Genomic DNA, 20,339 nt, shown 5'->3' on the forward strand with positions numbered 1-20,339 from the left:
ACACTCACGGAAAATCTGCTTTCATTGGTGATAAGGCTTCCGTAATCTATGGGTTTCCCAGGCGGGGTTATCAACTTGACACAGGAATCGTAGGAAGCAATTCAACTGTCTATTTTCACTTCCAATAAAGAAACAACTGATATAAAATTTTTTGTTTTTTGTTTTTAATTTAAGGGATTTTGTTGATTTCCATAAATTCTCAATAATACTAGTACGCTTCTAATGTTTATTTTTGAATAATCTGTTTATTATAACCAAACATTTTCTTCTAATCAAAAGTCGCCTCGCAAACAAAAAGTTTAAGGTAGCTGCAGTCACTGTCCCACATTTTGCTGTCATTTAAAACCACGCAGTTCTGATTTCCGTTATAGTTATCGGGTTGGGAGCTAAACCACTTGAGAAAGGCAGGTGGCTTGCCGGAAGCCACGGACACGAACTCGCCCTCCTTGGCCACGTCAGTGATTCCCAGCCAGTAGGAAGTGCTTCTCTTCAGCTTTTCATTCAGAGCGCTCAGCTCGGAGTCGTTCTGGATTGTGATCAAGTGACCGTTTATCCCACGACAGAACGCTTCAGCTTGCTCCCAATTTCGAGGATTTTTGCTTTCGACGTAAATCAATCTCGAACCAATCCGAACGTACGGATGCGTATTTATGAGTTTCTTGTTTACTTTGGATAGTAGTTCCTGCATCGCTGACCGTTGATTTTCAATCGCCTCCAGTTTTGTCTGCAATTCATGAGAGATGGCATTCTCGCAGGAAGCCTCTCTCTGATCCAGCTTCGCTTGGGTCTCATTCAGCTTCTTTTGTTGAAAAGCGATATGATCGAGCAACGGCTTCAGCGCCTCTAGGCAGAATGCTCCACATTGGTTTGGCGAGTCGTGCAAAAGACACACAGAAGAGTCCTCGGCCAAGGATCCGTAAAAATTCCACGAAAGGAACAAGACTAAGCAGAATTTGAATGCCTTCAACATATTAATTCCGAATAAGCAGTTAAACTGAGGAACCTTTGAACAGTACTGAGTCTGGGTTTTGTTGCTTACGTCCGATGAGCCTTTGGAATAACACTAATAGATGTTATCAACAAAAGCTTATTGAGAAATTGTTAATCACCTAGAAAAAAAAGAAAAAAAAGAGCTTTAAGCCTGAAAACACTCAAAGTTAGTGTTCTATAAATACAGGTATGAATTTTTTGTGGAAAAAAAGTTTATTCGGAAAATAACATTTACAGCTCAAATTAAAACAAGCTCGAAAAACTACACTGGGGGTTAAAAAAAGTTCTTATTGTTTATTAAACAAAAACATGTAAGAAATAGAAATTTAGAAACATTTTCTATATTATGGTAATTCCGGGCATGCAAATTTGTTTAGTGAAGCGTATTTGGCTGCAGGGATCTTAGATCACGGTCTTACAGGACCTTTGACTTTCTTATTAATAACTAATAATTGATATTCGGGGTCAATAAATACCATATTGTTTACATATGTAATTACTCAATTCGATTTTCAAATTTAAATGTCCCGCTCTTTAAATTCAATAATTGAGATAGGTTGGGTTGGTGTGCTCGCTAAGGTGGAGGGTGCATCGGATAGAAATCCTGTTAAAAGTTTCTGTTAACGCAAAAGGCGAAAGCGCCTCCAGCGGAAAAGACCCGAAATACCAAAAAAAACAAACGACTGCCACACTTTTCTATTGCGCCAATTTCCCGGCATTTTCGCCATTTCCCAAAGTTTTGCATTGCCTCTTCGCTACTGACGATGAATTTCTCTAGGGGCAACTGGTGAGACAGCAGAATTAATTTAAATTGTCGATAAGTAACACGAACCACTCCACAGCTCGCCGCTCAGCAGAAATCCGGTGGTGCAGCGCAGCCTCGACTTGCGGTTGCGGGGCGCCCAGGCTCGACATTACCTCAAATGGTGCTCCATAAATGTGGTGCTCGTGTCGCTGCTGCTGCTGGACATCTGGCAGGCGTGCCGGTCGGTTTACCGGACTTACTGGTTCCTCGCCGAATGCACGATCACCACATTGATGGCGCTGAGTGCCCTCGCCTGTTTCGGCAAGTATTTGTGGTTATGGTTTGGCGGCGACCAGGTGATCGGTACGGACAGCCAGAAGTGCTTGCTGGATGGCCAGGAAGGTGAGGAAACTACAAGAACCCCGCATAACATTGAAGCTAACCATAATAAACTGCTTTGGCATTCTTCAGAGAACTCCTTTAGGACAGTCTCCACCCGGGCGGTGAAGAAGCCTCGCAACTACGAGCCCGATACCGACGTAGAGGACGACATTCCCATCATCAACTGGCACTCGTCCTTCGAGGACTCTTGCTGGGGCTCGCAGTCGATGCGCCGCAGTCCCAGTCCCACAAGAACTCCCCAGCAGGCGAACCAGAACGCCTCATACAACTCGTCGATGGTGCAGAACAACTCGCTGAACGCCAGCAACCTAAGCAACGAGTCCACCTACATGTCCCCGTACGCAGAGGTGCGCCGGGATGACTTCATCACCGACATTCGCAAGTTGCCCGCTCTGATGAAGCAGGCGGAGCGGGAGCGCAGCATGGTGGACAGCTCGGAGGCGCCCAACGTCCAGAACATGGGCTCGGCCAACTCCTTCTGGAACTACTGCAACAACGCGGCCTACATGCTGAAGACCACCATCTACCAGTTGTCACCTGCGCCGGCCGCTTCCACCGAGAATGCTCCCACCTCCATTGAGGAGTTCGGCGGCTTCCAGTTCAGGGACAGCAATTCGGAGGTGATCAAGCGCATATCCACGGACAAACTGTCGCAATACGTGGCCAACCTGCGATTCGTAAGCAGTCTCAAAAGCTTGCTTTTCAAAAATACTAAAGTTCATGCATTTCAGTGGATTTCCACCACCATACTGCAACGTTTGGTCAAGGAGATCAACTATGTGGACGATGTGTTTCGCCAGCGGGGTCTTATCGATCTGAAGATCGGAGCTGTGAGTCTGGAGAGGCTGCGCAAGACGGCCGAGAATCAGCAGTTTGTGCAGACCTGCGCGCCCATGCTGCCCATGCTGCTGCCCTTCCTGGACACCTTTAGCAACCAGGAGTACCTGGTGCAGCGCATCAAGGAGCTGGCACAGGGCTCCTGCATAGCCGACTACCGCTGGAACTCGGGCAAGACGCACAACGGCCAGGAGTGGGGCGAGCACTTGCCCACCGACGCAGCAGTAAGTGCTTTGCATTAGGAAACCGATCGTGGTTCTCGTAACATCTAGCCTTATTCCGCAGATATTGTTCCACTTGTTTTGCGTGTACTTGGATAGCCAGCTGATGCCGTTGCCGCAGGGCGGTGGGCGACCCTTCCACTCCCGCTACGTCCTGATCCGCGACGAGAAGCGCTCCACCAAGGACGTGGTGAATGCCGTGCACAACAAGGCGCACTGCGCTATTCTGACCACCAGCAACCAGCTGAACCCCAAGTTCAACTTCATTAGCGACAAGGAGCTGCACAACTGCGTGCACGACAGGAACAACCTGTTCTACGTGATCATACAGTTCCTGATCTACATGCGCCAGCAGCAGGAGTCCGCGCTGGAGTGCGTTAATCTGGGCAAGAGCGGCATCAACATAATGTGCGTCATCGAAGACTGATCCGGCCACCGTACAATTGGTGCAACTGGCTATGACTTTATATTACCCTTTATCACTCGTTATCTCTAAGCATCATTTCCCGACTCGACTATCGTTTGGTGCCCCCGGGTATTCCCCATCATTCGTAACTATTAAATTATGCATTTGTAATTATTAAGCCAACACGACCAACACGACTGTTGTGGTTTCGCGGTCACCGAGTGTCATGTGCCTGCGGTCTGTGCAATTAACTTGTTTGGAAGTCAGACGGCAAGATAAACTCGCGGACAGGTGCACACAGGTGCCCGACTTTAATTGCCCCTCCATGATTCTCACTATTGGCCAGCCAGTTGGCGAGCTGGTCAATGGCCCGGCCTGCGACGCCCACATGCGCGCCACTTTACACTTCCGAAAGTGACAAAATTAATGGTTTCCGCCGACACTGTCGACTGAGAGACATTGAGAAAACGCTTCCAAGTAGTGCGAAATGAAGGAGTCGCAAACACAGGCCCTCGAGGAAGCGCTCTCGACCGGCCGCATTACCATTACCATTGCCATTTCCCTTGGCCATGTTCAATTCTGGGCCCTGGCTTGACGTGGAATCGGTTGGCTGGTTATTTTAATGCTACCCCTGCTCCCATGTGGCCGGATAGCTGGCTGGCTGGATGGCTGGATGGCTGGGTGCCTGGCACCTCGGGTGAGTAATGTGCCTGGGTTGTCAACTTTACACTTTTATCCCTCGCATTATATTTGCTTTACCTACACAAGCACCCAGCCAGCCACACCCACCCAACTTAACGCCTCCTGCTCCTGTTCCCTGTGTGTGGTGTGATATGTTTTCCTGATACTTTTTCTCAAGTTGTAAATTGGCTTAAAAATAATTTGTCAAAGCATTTCAGCCGGCGGAGTTGCGATGCCTAAAATGGGAATCGGAGTTGGAACTTGGCGCCTTGTCGTGAGCCATTTTCTTGTCACAATATTTGGACGCTCCGCTGATGGAGTGAAATTCCTTTAAGGGAACGCATGTGCGCGTCTTCATATCCAATTAGAAAAGTTTTCCTTCGACTGCTCCGTAATTGTGTTGATTAGTGCGGCTCGCTGGCTTGCTCCCAAACGGGTGGTTGTAATGCTTGGGATGGGTGAGATGGCTGGGCTTGGGTGCTAATACCCCGCCGTTGACAAAAGAAGCCCCAGCTGCTGGCACTTTAAAAAGAAATGCGCATTAAATTCGATTGGCAATCGTCTCACACCCTCGTTCAATGGGCTTTTTCTTTACGGCTTACACAAATTTTCATCTAATATCGCTTTGAAGCGGCTTAACTATCCTTCAGACGAGGACGAACAAGAGCAGGCTAAGAGGAACACTTGTCAGCTGATGAAAGGAAAAGCGCCGCAAGATGGGAAAACCCAATACACTGTTTAGTTTGTTTGGATTTTTTCAATTTATCGTCAATGTTTAAGTTTACGTTGATTTGCTTTGTTAAAGTGTAACATGTTTATATATTATTAACAATATATAATAATCCTTTTGCTTGGGTTAAAGATCCTGAACCATGAAAAACAATGGTTGTTCCTTTAATGAATCAAATCATATTTGAATTGAATGCTTGGCGACTATACGACATCATTGAAATTGCAAAAGGAGTCACCTTTAACGACGCGGTATTTTAATTTCACTGAGCTCCGCAAAGCCCGGCCAAACTGCAGGCGGCGAAACTATTAAAATGATTTTATTATTCCACCTCCGCCCGTTGGCCAGGAACTCACTTAGCCTGGTCAGCCAAATATTGACACACAATAAGCCGGTCGCAGGCGGAGCTTTTACTTTTCGGCTTTCCTTTTTGGCTCCGCTTATTTATTTATTTTGCCATCTACTCCGCCGGGGCATGGGACATTAATGAAAAAAATATTTTTGCCCATTATGCGCCAATATGGTCAGCCATATTTCGGTTTATTTAATTTTGCGCAAATAAAACGGAAGTGGCGTTTTTATTTTCCTCGTCGTCTAGTGGCCTTTTTGTTCAGTTCGGTTCGGTTCTGTTCGGTTTGGTTTGGCTTGGTTTGGTCTGGCTTGGTTTTGGATTTTGGTTCGGGGGTGGTGGCGCATGTTCGTGCTACATAAAATCCTGATGCTGATGCCTTGCGACAATGTTCAAATACAAGGGGATGCGAGGACGTTGGCTGGGTGCTGGGTGGCTGCCTTTTTTAGCGCATATTTTAAACAAGCAATTTGTGTAGTTCCAGTTTAAAGAGACCTTCCTGGCGCGCCAGTTGCTGGCTTTCCCAAGCGCAGCTAAAAATGGAAATGGCTGTCATTTCCTTTGAAACGGCGTCTCACGACTACCGACTCTCGCCGTTAATGGCCGAAATGAGTTTCCATGCTCAGCTATTCAGCCGTTTGGCAGCAGGAGAAGCAGTAGGAGCAGGAGAGGAGCCTCGAGACTCCAGCTCCAACTTGGCCGGGCTTTAAAGTCTCGCAGAGAGACATGCAACCGGATCGGCCATTGAAATATTAATTAGTCGTATAACCGCTCGGCCACTGGGAATGGCTGCAGTGTTTGCCTGACTGACGACTGCTGCAGTGCAACCACTCAAATCTGGCGCCACCTGACCCACCTGTACCACCTGACCCATCTAACCCTTCTCCCTGCCCCGCTGATAACTTACGCAACTAATCTGCGCTATGGATGTGTGCACCTCAGGGCTGCGGGGCCATTTGCATTTAATCGGATTTGGCCAGATTTCAGGTTGTCGTTCTGCTGATACCAGAAAAACGAAGAAGAGCCGGCTTCCAAAGTCCATTTGTTGTGTAATTTCCGTATGCAGCTCGAGTGTTCCTGGCTGGCCGCCGGATGAGTGGACCACAGGCAGAACTAGTAAGCAAGTGGCATCATGACAAATTAACATGGCCAGCCGGCTGTGTTCCCGACTCGATTGTTTTTGCCCTTCCATCGGCGGTTGGTCCACTATTTGGAAAGGCTAAAATAACTAAGTAACAAAGCAAAAGATTTTCAAAAAAAAAAAATAATATTTTTCTTGTGAGCCATTAAAAAGTTGCATAAGATACAGAAATTGAGAGTATTTAAATTCATCAACTTATATTCATTACCAAGAGCTATTTATTTAAAAAATTTAATTAAAACATTTAGGTTTTCAGATTGTAATATTTGTTTGCTAGAATTCATTTTAATTAGAAGAAGAAGATAAAAGGTAGAAGAACATAAAAGCAAATACTAAACCTTTTTGTTAGTCAAATATGCTCATAAATAATCACAATTATTGTTTTGAATCTTCACTATTTACAGAGAATATATTTCCTAAACAACTTAAAAATATACCTTTCATATAATAATATTTAATTTCTCAAACATTTAATTGTATTTGTTCTGGCGACTGACGTACCTCAATAATTTCCCTGAGCAAGTGAACCCTACTTATTGAAGGGTATCCCCAATGGGGCAACTTATTCCCTTAAGCTCTCATTGCGCGTAGGTAACGAACCGGAAACGTTCCCAGCATCCCCTCCCTATATCAAATATAAAAAATGACTGCTTTTAGACGTATTTGACAAAAGTTGTCTGTCACCCGCACTCACGCAGTCGGACACACATGCTACGCCATCCATATAGAGACATATAATTGCATAAATCAAACTCAAGCATGCAACATGAAAAATCGCATTAATTTATCTGCTCACTGCTCATGCAGCCGCCGCCTATGTGGGACAATGCCACGCCCACCCGGGCATCCACCGCCCCCTTCGAAGCGAACAAAAAAAAAAAACGAAAAAAAGAAGAACGAAAGGCGCTGGGTAACATATCCGCTTATGTCAATTTTTTCCTGCCCCTCGGAGTGGGGCAACATCATCAACGCCGCTCCTTGTGCTTCCCCGTCACTCCAGCCAGTTGTCACTGTCAGTTTTGGCTTGCAGTGTTTTGTCACAGCTCCTGGCTCCTGGCTCCTGGTTCCCAGCTCCCGGCTCCCGGCTCTTGGTCCTGGCTGGGATCCTCTACGGATTCCCCACACCCTTGTCCCCCGCCCCATCTAACTGCGATGTCGCCCGGTTTGTTTGTTTAAATGCTACATTTACTTTATGGATTGTTGCTATATTTTTTCTTCAACTGGCATCCCGAAAACCCGGGAATGGCGTATAAATTTCACGTCAATTTTTATACAGTGGGTCGCAGGAGCTCAGCTGGGTGAGCCCTTGAATGATTGTGAGCTGTCAGAACTTGCTTCCTTTTAATAACTTGCCCACACACTACATACACCACCACCACCACACACACACACACACACACACGCACACTCAGTCGCACACACGGCTACATCCGCTAATAACCTGGCTTTTGCTCGGTTTCCCTTTTGGCCCGCTTTAAGTGTCCTGTTCACGCTACATAGTTTAAAATTCTTTATAATTGGATTCCCAGCTTCCAAAGCCCATTTTTTATGGCCAGTTTCGGACCAAAGAGTAGCCGGCTGCATGTCAAAAGGATTTTACAGTTGACGCGTGCAAACCAAAGCTTTTGCCACCCTTTCGGGCTCCAGCCAAACCCAAGGCACTCATCCCTGGTCCTTTTTTGGTCTTTTGGTTTCTTTTTTTCTTTTCTTTTTTTTTCGGGTGAGCCCCGGTAACCCCGTCCAACAGCCACACATATGTGCGGGTGGGGGATGTGATGATATGTTCCATTTCACACGGCAGCGGCTGGCAATCCTTTCGACCGCACACAGACACACTCCAACCCGCCGCAGGAGCCGAGATTTATGTTTTCTTGTAAACAAAATAACTGACATGCTTGAGGCCTTTCGGCAGGACTTGCAGGACTGCGACGCAAGGTGAAGAAGGCACAAGAGGTGAAGGTGGTGAAGGGGGAAGCCTTGGGCCTTCCGACTGACAACGGGATTAGGCGCATGTAAACCTGCGTGTTCGATTTGCAGCTTTCTTGGCCCTTCCGCCCTCCGCTCAATCGGATCATCATGTGGGTGTGGGTTATCCCTCGAGTGTGCTGGTCTGCCTTGCCACAGACATCTTAATTATTCAGGGGCTGTGGGGAGGAGTGAGGTGTTCGGCTGACTGTCAGGATGAATACCGCTCCACTTGCCCCTTTTTTTGGTTTCTTCCTTGCATATTTCAAATGACTCCGCTTATGTTTTTTTAACAGTCTGCGAATCATGCCCTAAATCGGGAATCAGTGCGTATACTCGATATGAATACAAAGATGGCGAGCAGAATTTGTTTGGCTTTCACTTGTGCAAATCTAGCTGTTCTTTAAAGACCCTCAGCAATGAATTAGTAATCGGGCGGGACATTAAAAATCAGTGCGTTTACATGATATGAATAATGAATCAATGAAGATTTTTAAATCAGTATTTTCTTGAAGCCCTGACTCCTTTTAAATTAAAGAAAGGGATTGCAGCGAGTTTGCACATTTATTTTTAGAAAATAGTTATGAAGCTACTGATTTGAGCTTGATATCTGATGTTCCTAGAATTACTTGGCACTCTTGTATGCTGGAAATCCTTTTGAAAATAAGACCATTTTCACTTAAATTTATGACTGGCAGCATAAGCCTGGTGTTTCGGGGAATTTTCGGAAAGTAAATACCATTCCTTTGTTATACTGACCAGATTTCGGAGGCGGCTGCCAATTATGTCTAGACAATGGGCAGCTCCCACTCCCCGATGCATCAGCATATTCTTTTATGCCTTTCCGTATTTTTTTTCCTTTTTACCTGAGTGATGCTGATGGTGTGCCTCGGCGGACACACGTGGCCAGAACCACAGGGCCTTGGGCTGGCCTGCCTTATGAAAATAAACCAATTTGCATATATTTTTCATAGCGCGCTGCTAGGCAGGGATTTTCGTGGTAGGAAGCATATCTGGTCACTCATACGCCACGTGAGCCACAGGTGGAAGGGAGCGCTGAAATCGGTGAAGGCGCCGCCAACTTAAAAGCGAAAAGAAAGGCGGCGACGGAAATTACGCACTGCGGGGCATGTAGCAGACTGCACTCAGAAATTCGTTTGTACTATACATTTGAAATTTTACACCGAAACTGAGTCAATACAATTAAAATAATTTATTTTGATTTGTATTATTGAAAACTACTCTCTTGGTTAGGTTACGATACATATTTTTACTTTGTTACTCAGTTAATGCGCCCCAATTAAAAATAAATATAGTTTAAGGATAATTTAAATATATATACATATGCATATGCACCTCAATTGAAAATTGTTGGTTTGTTAAACATAAAATTCTAAGAAAAAAGAGATTAGATTTAAAATGAATTATTATGTTCCTAAGAAGATTGCAAAGTAAACGTTTTTCTAGAGTTACTTTGACTGTTTTAGTTTACATATTTTCTGCGTGCAGACCCCATTTAAACCCACTGCCCATTTGGGTCTCCGTTTCGGTATCGGTTTCATGTCTGAGCTGGCTAATTGAGCAAATCCGCCGAAACGGCTTTGGTTGGCCCACTTCCGGTCGTCTTTGCTGGTGCTCGTAATTATAAATCAATTGCTCGCAGGGGCACGGTGTTTGGCTTGCCTTTCCGTTCGAACACCGTTTGGTTGGGAATCGGGTTTCGGAGATCGGGAATCGGGGAATCGGGGAATAAGGGGATGTGGCTGAAAGTTGCGTGACATTTGGCCAATCCCTCGGGCGGTTTTTCCCAGACTGCTGGTGCTGCAGCTTTCCGAGGTTCGTGCCTTTTCGCAGGACTCTCTGTTTGCCGTCCTCGTCCATCGCCGCTCGTTTGCTTTCAATCTGCGTCTGGCTGTTTTCAATTTCTTTTGGAATTTGTTTTCACGCAAAAAAGCAAGCGAATCAGCAGAATTCCATAACCCGGAGTTTGCCGACGGCCCACACAGCGTCAGCTACAGCTACAGATACAGATACTGAGACTGGCACAGTTACAGATACAGATACAGACACGGATACGGATTTATGTGTACCCGTACGTATAATGTTTTTTATGTGTTTATATTTGATGCGTTCAATGCCGCCGGCGGTTGTTCCTTTGGTGCTGGTGACTTCTTGTAAATATTTTCGCAGATTCGTGCACCCGCGGCGGCTGTGGGAAATGGCCCAGTAAACGTTTAATAAAATATGATTTCAATTGATTCGACGAAACTGGCATTTAAGCCGGCTGCTGCTCCAGATACGCTCGTGCCGTCCCGCCGGCAATCAATAAAGCAAAAAACAAAATGCCCCGAAGAGGGACTTCGTATCCGCATCCGCATCCGCATTCGCATCCGCGTCCTTTGTTGGTCCCTTGAGACCGGCGTTCGCCTTGACTTGGCCCTCGGTTATCCGCTTAGATCACTCAACTAAAAAACTCAATTTGCATATTAATATTATTTGGGTGTTTTTCCCCCTTCCCCCTTTTCCGTTGGCCTTTCCCGGGCCTTTTCATCCTTTTATCAAACAAAAAAGAAAAAGAACAACAACAACAACAACAAGAACAAGAACAACGAGAGGGGAGAATCAACAGTAGTGAATTGAATTTGCTCTGCTCCGACGCCTCTTCGGTCGTCCTTTGATATGGCAAGGATCCGGGGCATTCCCACACATGAGCAGCTGCTCCCAGGTGCGTACTTCGGGGAAACCAAGGCAGGAGCCCCCCAGATGTGGGTGGCACCTGGTCCTCGGCTCCCGCCGAGCTCACCTGGCGCACAAAGGCCGAGCTGCCAGTCGTTGTGCCGAGGCAATTTCGCTTTTATTGGAATTATGTCAGTGTTATTTTAGCATAATCATAAAAATGATTGTTTGCGGCCGTCCGTCGGGAGCGGAATGCAATGAAGCGAACGGATTACGGGAATGATTTGATTTTTAAGTTGAGCTAGCCTGGGGAACTTGAGTGATTATCCTTGATTAGCTCCGCACTCTTAACAGCACTTTGATTTGAAGCTTACAAATCAATTAATTGTGTTCTTTAACTAAACACTTATTTAAAATGTAGGTAAAATGTAGGATTAAGCTGCAGTCTGATTATATATCGCATTGCAATTAAAAGCCACATGAATATTTTTGATAACTCAGAAAACATAAATATTAAACATAACGCACAACAAAATTCAAAAGGGAGTGCTTTTTAATTTTTATTTTAATTAATAAGTTTAAATACAAGAAAAACGCAGCTTGACTCTGAAACAAATTTAATTTGATTTACAATTTCCCTCCATTAGCAGTAAGATTTTGCATATCAAATACAACTTTAAAATTAAACCAGCGATGAGAAGCTATTATTTATTACTGATCCTATGTGGTTTAATTTTAAAGTGGTGCCCATCCTTAAAGCCCTGATAATCAGTCCGCAATTAACTCGAAGCGCTGGCACTTGATTGGCTTTCCGAATGGAAAGCAAATCAGCAACGGTCTGTTTTGTGACTGGCTTTTGGTTTCGATTTCGGGTTTATTTTGACAAACGCAAATGAATCTGAATAATTTATGGCGGGGCCATGGATTTAATATTTCATCGGGCCGGCGGCAATTAAAATTTGAATATAAATGGAGCGCTCCGTCGGACGGAGGACGTGCAGTCATGTTGGGATATCGCTATCGACCCCGTCTGCCCGGCGGCGAGTTGGCCCCGATGCCCTGGCCGGTGTCCTTGTACAGGACGCTCAACCACATCGCCTGGCCGCTGGAGGCGAACTCGAGTGGCTGGATTGTTTTCCTGGACCGTCTGTTCATCTTCCTCGGCTTCCTGGTCTTCTGCGAGCACAACGAGGTGGACTTCCACTACCTGGTGGCCAACCGACGGGACATGGACAACCTGCTGACGGGCATGCCCACGTACCTGATCCTGGTGGAGATGCAGATCCGCTGCTACCAGCTGGCCTGGCACAAGGACCGCTTCCGGCTGCTGTTGGAGCGCTTCTACGCCGAGATCTATGTGCGCCAGGAGGCGGAGCCGCACCTGTTCGCTGGGATCCAGAGCCAGATGCTGCCCACGCGACTCAACTCGACCGTCTATCTGCTGGCGCTGTTCAACTTCTTCGTGGTCCCGGTGACGAACGTCATCTACCACCGCCGGGAGATGCTCTACAAGCAGGTGTACCCCTTCGACAACACCCAGCTGCGCTACTTCGTTCCGCTGCTGGGGCTCAACTTCTGGGTGGGCTTCGTCATCACCAGCATGCTCTTCGGCGAACTGAATGTGCTGGGCGAGCTGATGATACACCTCAACGCCCGCTACGTCCAGTTGGGCCAGGACCTCCGTCGCTCCGCCCGCGGCCTTTTGGAGAGGCGCACCACCGAGCAGGTGGCCTCCAGCTATCGCCGCGCCCTGACCCACATCCTGCGCAGAAACGCGGCCCTCAGGGACTTCGTCCAGCGGATGGAGGAGGAGTTCAGCCTGCGCATCTTCGTCATGTTCGCCTTCAGCGCCGGTCTGCTCTGCGCCCTCTTCTTCAAGGCCTTCACGGTGCGTACAATTTGGGGTCTTTAAAAACGACAAGTTCTGCATCTTGAAGAAAAATCGTTTATCCTTCAGTTGCCGTTCTCTAGCTGAAGTGTTTTTTCTTTTAGTTTGGTTGGTCAAACAGAACTAGCCTTGTTTTTATCCACTTTATTCTGCTTTAAACTTCTATTACTACAGGTTTTCATATTTAAAGATCTGATTTTAGATACAAATACCCTTGCATAGGGTATTATTAAAATCAGCTTCTATGTTGAAAAAGGGTTATAAGCACAAAAAGGTAGAGTAACAATATCGTTTACATTTAAAATGTTTTTTTTTAAAGGCATTATGAAGTTTACAATTATATATGAACTATCATTAAAATTAATATCACCGTAAATATTTTAAAACATAAGATTAATATTAGAATAACTAAATGTTAAAGTTAACTAGGTGCTTACGTGCTGCTCTATGTTAAATTAACATTTTCAATTATTTCTGACATTAATGTTTTCCGCAGAACCCCTGGGGTAACGTGGCCTACATCGTGTGGTTCCTGGCCAAGTTTATGGAGTTGCTGGCCCTCGGCATGCTCGGCTCTATTCTCCTCAAAACGGTGGGTGGTCCCTTCACTACTATTTCTTGATTTCTTGATATAGTCCAAGGGATTCTTTCCTTTCCTGCAGACAGATGAACTGGGCATGATGTACTACACCGCCGATTGGGAGCAGATAGTTCACCAGTCGGAAAATGCCGGCGAGAATGTGAAGCTGATGCGACTGCTGACCCTGGCCATCGAACTCAACTCGAGGCCCTTCTTCATCACCGGACTGAATTATTTCCGGGTCAGTCTGACTGCGGTGCTGAAAGTGGGTTATGTTGTGGTTCACATCGATGGGTTATCTCACTGATTCCCGCTTCGTTTCAGATCATCCAGGGCGCCTTCTCCTACTTCACGTTTCTTAACTCGATGCGATGAGCTGTGTTGGATTGCCGGGGTAATTGTGTTGCCAATCATTCGGCAGTTAGACGTTCCCCGGCATCATTTGTGGCCGGACCCGTGGCCATTTGTCCGCCCCCAAAAGGAGAAGGGAGGATGGAGAGCTCCACACCCACCGCCAGTTACCTTTTGTGAGCTGGATATCCTTTCCGCTGACAACAATGGAGCTCTCGAGCGCATTCAAGGATATTAACACGTGCATGACTGTGATTTATGCACCTCCAGTTGCAGTTGCAACTGCCACTCGGAGCGTCATCAATCCACTGGCTCTCCGTTCACGACTCCTAAGCAGCGCATCTGGGAGGGGCGAGAATTTGCTGCTGCGTTGACAGCTGCAATCCGAAGACGTTACCCAGCACACTATATATCCATATCGATATCCATATAGCCATAACTGTCAGCCATGACTGAGTGGCAGCAATTGGCAGGGGAGTGCGGCAGGCGGAGCCATCGTGCCACTATATATATCTACACATATCTGGCGACATCGGGAGCGGGGCACATGCTCATCCACTCGCAGTGGCACATTGCAATATATTCACTATTTCACAGCAAACAGCTGTGCTCAACATAATAGATGTAATTGCATGCCTTGAAACAAAAACAAAACTGGTTTCGTGAAAACTTTAAAAACTTTGCAAAACTTTTCGGGAGAAGCTACATTGCACACTTGATAAACAAGACGATGGAGTCATTCAAAATGATTTCACCATAAGAATATAATCCTTTTAAATGATTAAAGTATTACAATTAATGAGATAATAAACAAGTCAAGCGTATATTATAATATTACAAAATATTTTATAAAAAAAGCTTACATATTACACTCTGTCATAATTGTAGTAAAATTACGTAAATATATTTCTTGCATTCAAAATGAAATACTTTTCAAAATATTTTCCAACCCTCCTTTATAATGCAAATACTATTTTTTTGAGCTCAGATGCAGTGTCCATATAGCAAGCATGCATATTTCGTGTGTGTGGGTACATAAATCGGGGAAAATGTCGTTACAAATATTTTATAACAGGAAATCCGTTATTTATACGCACATTGTCCTCCCAGTGGGTGAATAAAAGGGGGGAGCGGTAAAGAAATGGTGGGTGGGTGGTGATGGGTGGCGGGTGTCGGTTCGACATTGAAGGAGATCAGCAGAATGCAAAGGCAGCTTCAATCGGCACTTGGCAAATATGAATGAATGTTGTTTGCCAGTCGTTCGAATGTCCTGTGGTCCTGGAGCTCCGCCATCCCTGCAGAATCCTCCCGCTCTCCTCCCGCTGTTGTCCTTTCTTCCAGAGACCATCAATTGCCTGATTGAAGCGACAAAATGCAAAATCCTTATGAATTGGCTGAAATTTTATTTATTATTACTCGTTCTATTTCCTGCTTGCACTCGAAGTGCCGCACTGAGAAAAAAAACGTTAGAAAACAACTAATAATAATATTGTATAACAAATACATTAAAACCATGATGAAACTGGTCAATGTTTCAATTTTATGTGACTAAAAAACTTAAGATTTGCAGTTGGAATAATTTGTAATGTGTATGTTTTTTTCCAAGTGTATTTCTTGCCCTGTCAATGGCAGCCCCCTCCAATATTTCCAATCTTCTCCAGCGTCTTCACAATGCACTGCAGCTCGGGCGACGAACGACTTGTTTTGAGCCAAACAAAATGACGTTCCCAAGGCGATTCCATTATGATGGCCTGCAAAATGTTGGCGAATTGCGAAGGCGCAATTGATATTGGCTCTGTGCATTGTGTGAACAAAGTGCCAATACCGTCAGCTTAAGCCACTACATAAAAACAGCGGAACACTGCAAAGGAGCAGAGCTGGAAGTGCATAAACTTGAGATATCGTTTGAATGGTCATCTAATAATTGGTTGCTTGCTGGAAAATAGCATTAAGAAATTCTCGTAAAGAGACAAGATAAAGTGTTGGAGTTCCAGTTCCTTACTTTTAAATTGTTTATTTCTATTTTGTTCTAGAAAACAAAATATTAAATATATAAAGAGGAAACAAAACATATTTAAATAGCAAGCATTCAAACTATTTCACTTCTAGTTTTTCTAAATAATCACACAAAATTGAAAATGAAACTACTTCCCAAGTCCTATATATTGAATGGTTTTCATTCAGTGGTTACATAAAGTAACTCCCAAATCTTTTCCAGCCCCTCAATTATAAAGAATGTGAAGTGGTGATTCTGCATTATATTTATAATATATCCTTAACTTAGAAAACCCTTATATCATGTATGTTTTCGTCATCTGTCTAGCTTACCCGAGAAAAATCGTTTATTTTTCCTACTATATATCTATCAGAACTGGGTTTCAAAATTTTAAAGTCAGGACTCACTCACCTTCTGCCCTTCGGAATGGTCGGGATCCTCCCTTTCTGGCGATGGGTCCTTCGCCCATTTCGCCTCCACTACGGTGTGGTGTTCAACGTCGCCCTGCTCTGCCTCCTTGGGCTGGGTGTCCTGGACTACGGGTACTTCTGCCACGGATGGGACCTGCTCTGGTGGCGCCACCTGCTGATGCAGGAGGAGATCACCCCGCTGTCTGTTCTGTTGCATATCGGTGGCGTCAAGTTGGTCGTTATCCTAGGACTCGCTTTGTGGAGTAGCTCCCGCAAGGCGGCAGGAGAGGATCGGCAGGTGAATCAGGAGATGCCCATCGCATACGTGCGCAAGCGGTACTGCCGCTTCCTGGTGATGCGACTGCTGGCATCCTTGGACAAGCTGATCCACCAACATCCCCAAATGGAAGATTTCCTGCAAAGGCACACAGCATTTTGCACGGCAGTGGAGCTCTTTCGCTGGGATGCCAGAAAGCTCTTCGAGCGGAGTGATCTGCAGCTCACCCTGCCGCTCCACGAAGTCCTTGCTGTCAAGGATTGCTGGGAGGAGAACCTCCTCCAAAACGGTTACGGCGAACGCCTGCACAACCTGCGGGAACTGGACATTCATCGGATGGTCTACGACTCATGAAAGGAATTCGGGGACGGGATTCGGTTGCCGACCGCTTTACCAGCTTCCAAACTTTTTAATTGGGTTTCGGCTGGGCTGTTGTTAATTTCACTTTGCCAACATGTTAATTTTAATGCAGCACACGCATGTGAGTGGGGGTCCTGAAGTCCCCAAAGTGCCAGGTTCTCCCCCTGCCCCGAAAATTTCGCCGGAGTGAAAAAGCAGCTGAGTTTGTGGCATCCCCGCCGACAGATTGGCATTCCTTGGGGGTAAAGTTTCTTCAGAAGTATACAATTTGTTTGTTAAATAAAGTACAAAATTTATTTTTATTTACCGAAACGTTACTGCTAAACCTTGCTAATTTAAAGAGCTATACAGAGGATTTTAACAATTTTAAATAACTTTTTTATAGTGGGTCGGATTTAGGATATTAAAAGTACTCCATGTAAAAGAGGAAACCCACTGATAATACTAAGTAAATATGCCCTTATAGCTAGAATGTATTAAATATCTTAAGTTCAGTTGGAACTAGATTTAATTAAACATATATAGACTTGAAGTATTTATATTTCAAAAGAACTATCTTTCAAAGTGATCAAACTACAAAATTTGTTTTCCATTTTATTTATTTCTTATATTTACATTTATATTGTATATATGTGCACTTTTATTTTATATCTGAGAACCTTTATTGCTATTTTGGGAGCCTGGAAAAGATATTATAATATTACAATAAGAAGATTCCAGGCTGATCCGAGTGATCATAGTTCAAAGCTTTCCGTTGGTCAGGCAGCAAGGGATTATAACGATTTATGGGTGGTGGTTTCCGGAATTCGGGAGGCATCTGACCGCTAGGTCCACCTCCTCCACTCTCCTCCCTTCTCCAGTGGGCAACTGGACGCAGCTTCACCGGCGGAGCAGAGCGCACCGGGTTGTTCTGGTAGAAGTGCTTGTGGATGGTCACGGGTCTCAGGTTGAGCTTCAGCCTCTCCTCCTGCTTGTGGGCCAGCCACCTTTTGCGATCGAAGGCGTTCACGTTCCGCTTGACTCCAAAAACCAAATGCAAGAAGGGTTTGACCAGCACACTCAGCGCCACGAAACCCAGAAATCCAAATACGGCGGGGGAGATCAGGGTGAAGAGGAAGACACCCAACGTAAATGGATTGAGGACCGTGAAGAAGGCCACGAACTTCACGAAGGGATACAGCACCTGGCCGACGTGACTGAGGTACTCCTTCTTCTTCTTCTTGAAGATGCTGTTGTGCCGCAGGAGATACTTGATCTTGCTGAAGGGCCGATGGGTGGTGGTCGTCGTCGTGGTCGGTTTCTTGGTGGTCAGGGCGGCCAGCAGGGCTGTGGGAATGGTCTGAACTGGCACCTGGTTGGTCGGTGGATACGGGTATGGATGGTGGTGGTGTGGATGGTGGTAGTACGGCGGCTTGGTCGGATTGGCGAAGATCACTTGACCCGGCTGGAAGATCGAGTGCTCGTCGTGGTCCACCGGCTTCTGCTTCTTCCGCTTCCTCTTGCCCTTCTTCTTCTTTTTCTTGCCACCCTTGTACTTCTTCTTCTTGCGCTTCTTCCTCCGCTTCTTCCGCTTTCGCCGGCGACGTCGACGCGTCCTCTTCCGGCGACGGCGAATTCGCTTCCTTCTGCGGCGAATGCGTTTCCTTCGCCGCTTCTGACTTTCCTTGGCTCGCGATTGGGGCTTCAAGTCCGCCTTGTGTTCGGCAAGAGGTTCCGTGGACTTAACTGGTTTCTCCACGAGGTAACCATCCTTCAGATCCTTCTTAATTAAATCTTCCACCAGGGTTCCCACTATGTGAAAGGGTTTAACGGTGGTAGTGTGCTTGTGCACCTCGATCAAGTCCTTCTCCAGGGTTTGCAGCACGTGGAAAGGCTTAATAGTTGTGGTTCTCAGCTCATACGCCTTCTGATCCTTGTACAGCTCCTCCAGGATATCGAAAGTGGCATTCGAGTGGGCCTGCAGCCGCTGAGCCTGCTGCTCCTGCTCCCAATCCAAGTGCTGGAGGATACTGAACGGCTTCACTGTGGTGGTCGTCCGCCACTTCGCCTCGAAGTCCTGCTGCAGCTGATCGAAAACATGAAACATGGGCTTCCCTCGCACCAGGTCACGCCCTTTGACCTCGCCGGGGGGCGTGGCAGCAGGGAGTGGCAGCAGTTGCGCACTCAAAGTTTCGTATATTTTCGCAAAATTAAAAACGGGGAGAGCCGGGCCGCTAAACTCGAACTTTGCTAATCCATCACGCCCGTGGCTGCGTGCCCGACCGCAGTTTTGTGCGAGTAAAATCAACAGAAATATGGCAAAGTTGCTAACACTTTTGGCACTTCGTCCCTGCCCCATTTCGATTCATTTTGCCGGCGGACAGAATAAGTCCTTTTCCCCTCCTTGGCTTTGCGATTGAGTTTGATGTTTGATTTAATTTCAGCCTCCACTCCGGCGCTGGCCAACTACAACTAAAGTCCGGCTGTTTTCCATTGCCACTTCATCAGCTCGGAAGCGCTGAAACTGGGAAACTCGGTAACTCGGAAAGTCGGCAACTCGCCGTCAACTTGGCAACTTGTTGAGCTTGTCGACGGGGTCAAAAGGGGACCCCGCAGGGCCCATTTCACTTTTCGCCGGCTCTTGATTTCTGTTTTCTGATTTCTGAATTCTGGTTTCTGGTTTCTGTTCTGTTTGGTTCTGTTCTTCACTTGTTTTCACTTCTCCCCAGAGTTTCTTCGCTGGTGGCTCGCGCATAAAAGTAAAATTTATTACTACTTAGTACATTATCAACGGGCTCTGCAACTCGTTGTCGGGGCTTTTCCCCCTCTCCATGTTATGACAAATTCCCCAACAGTCAACAACTTGCAAAGCACTTAATTATGTTTCGGGCCCAAAAACCGAAAACTGCTGCCGAAAACCCGCCAAAAGCCAAAAGAACCGGAGCGAAACGACGAAACGAGGCCGAGACTATCACAACACGAATTATGTGAACTGCCATGCAAAAGACTTTGGAAAGTACTTGGTGGCCAATTGCAGTTCCCATTTTGTTGCCGCTTTTTGGGACCGTCCAACTTTTGCCCGGCTTACGTGCACGTTCACATGCAGATTTATAGGTATTCTTGGGGGTCGCAGACCCAGAAAGTGTGTGTTCAACTTTAGAATTCGATGTTTTTAATCGGGATATAATAAAGAGTAAAGGGAAAAGTTTTAAAACGATGCAGTTTCGCTTTAAGTTGGTTTCATGGTTAGTAATCCTCTATAATTTTTTAAGCCAGAACTTTTGATTTGCTTTTTTGTATTTTTCTAAGTTTGAATTAACTTTTTTCAAATATTATTACTATTTAAACTTCTATC

General features: G+C 45.8%; 5 protein-coding genes across 5 annotated transcripts; 3 read left to right on the plus strand and 2 right to left on the minus strand.

Moving 5' to 3' along the window:
* Positions 1 to 212: 212 nt before the first annotated feature.
* LOC108099708 (C-type lectin domain family 4 member K-like) lies at positions 213 to 1,027 on the minus strand. Its single transcript, XM_017203330.2, has one exon. The coding sequence runs from the start codon at positions 968 to 970 to the stop codon at positions 269 to 271; it is 702 nt and encodes a 233-aa protein (XP_017058819.1). The 5' UTR covers positions 971 to 1,027; the 3' UTR covers positions 213 to 268.
* Positions 1,028 to 1,666: 639 nt separating this feature from the next.
* LOC108099964 (transmembrane protein 209) lies at positions 1,667 to 3,784 on the plus strand. The gene is made up of 5 exons (XM_017203651.1): positions 1,667 to 1,777; positions 1,833 to 2,137; positions 2,207 to 2,814; positions 2,869 to 3,198; positions 3,260 to 3,784. The coding sequence occupies exons 1-5, from the start codon at positions 1,755 to 1,757 to the stop codon at positions 3,620 to 3,622; spliced, it is 1,629 nt and encodes a 542-aa protein (XP_017059140.1). The 5' UTR covers positions 1,667 to 1,754; the 3' UTR covers positions 3,623 to 3,784.
* An 8,362-nt stretch (positions 3,785 to 12,146) lies between these two features.
* LOC108099808 (odorant receptor 74a) lies at positions 12,147 to 13,986 on the plus strand. The gene is made up of 4 exons (XM_017203432.1): positions 12,147 to 13,031; positions 13,528 to 13,623; positions 13,694 to 13,876; positions 13,936 to 13,986. The coding sequence occupies exons 1-4, from the start codon at positions 12,147 to 12,149 to the stop codon at positions 13,984 to 13,986; spliced, it is 1,215 nt and encodes a 404-aa protein (XP_017058921.1).
* Positions 13,987 to 16,298: 2,312 nt separating this feature from the next.
* LOC108099763 lies at positions 16,299 to 17,322 on the plus strand. The gene has a single exon (XM_017203392.2). It carries the CDS (start codon positions 16,385 to 16,387, stop codon positions 16,997 to 16,999), a length of 615 nt encoding a protein of 204 aa, XP_017058881.1. The 5' UTR covers positions 16,299 to 16,384; the 3' UTR covers positions 17,000 to 17,322.
* Positions 17,323 to 17,705: 383 nt separating this feature from the next.
* On the minus strand, positions 17,706 to 19,343 carry LOC108099707. Its single transcript, XM_017203329.1, has one exon. The coding sequence runs from the start codon at positions 19,341 to 19,343 to the stop codon at positions 17,706 to 17,708; it is 1,638 nt and encodes a 545-aa protein (XP_017058818.1).
* Positions 19,344 to 20,339: the final 996 nt, after the last annotated feature.

Source organism: Drosophila ficusphila, unplaced genomic scaffold (genome assembly GCF_018152265.1).
Source record: "Drosophila ficusphila isolate 14025-0441.05 unplaced genomic scaffold, ASM1815226v1 contig_106, whole genome shotgun sequence".
Lineage (NCBI taxonomy): Eukaryota > Metazoa > Arthropoda > Insecta > Diptera > Drosophilidae > Drosophila > Drosophila ficusphila.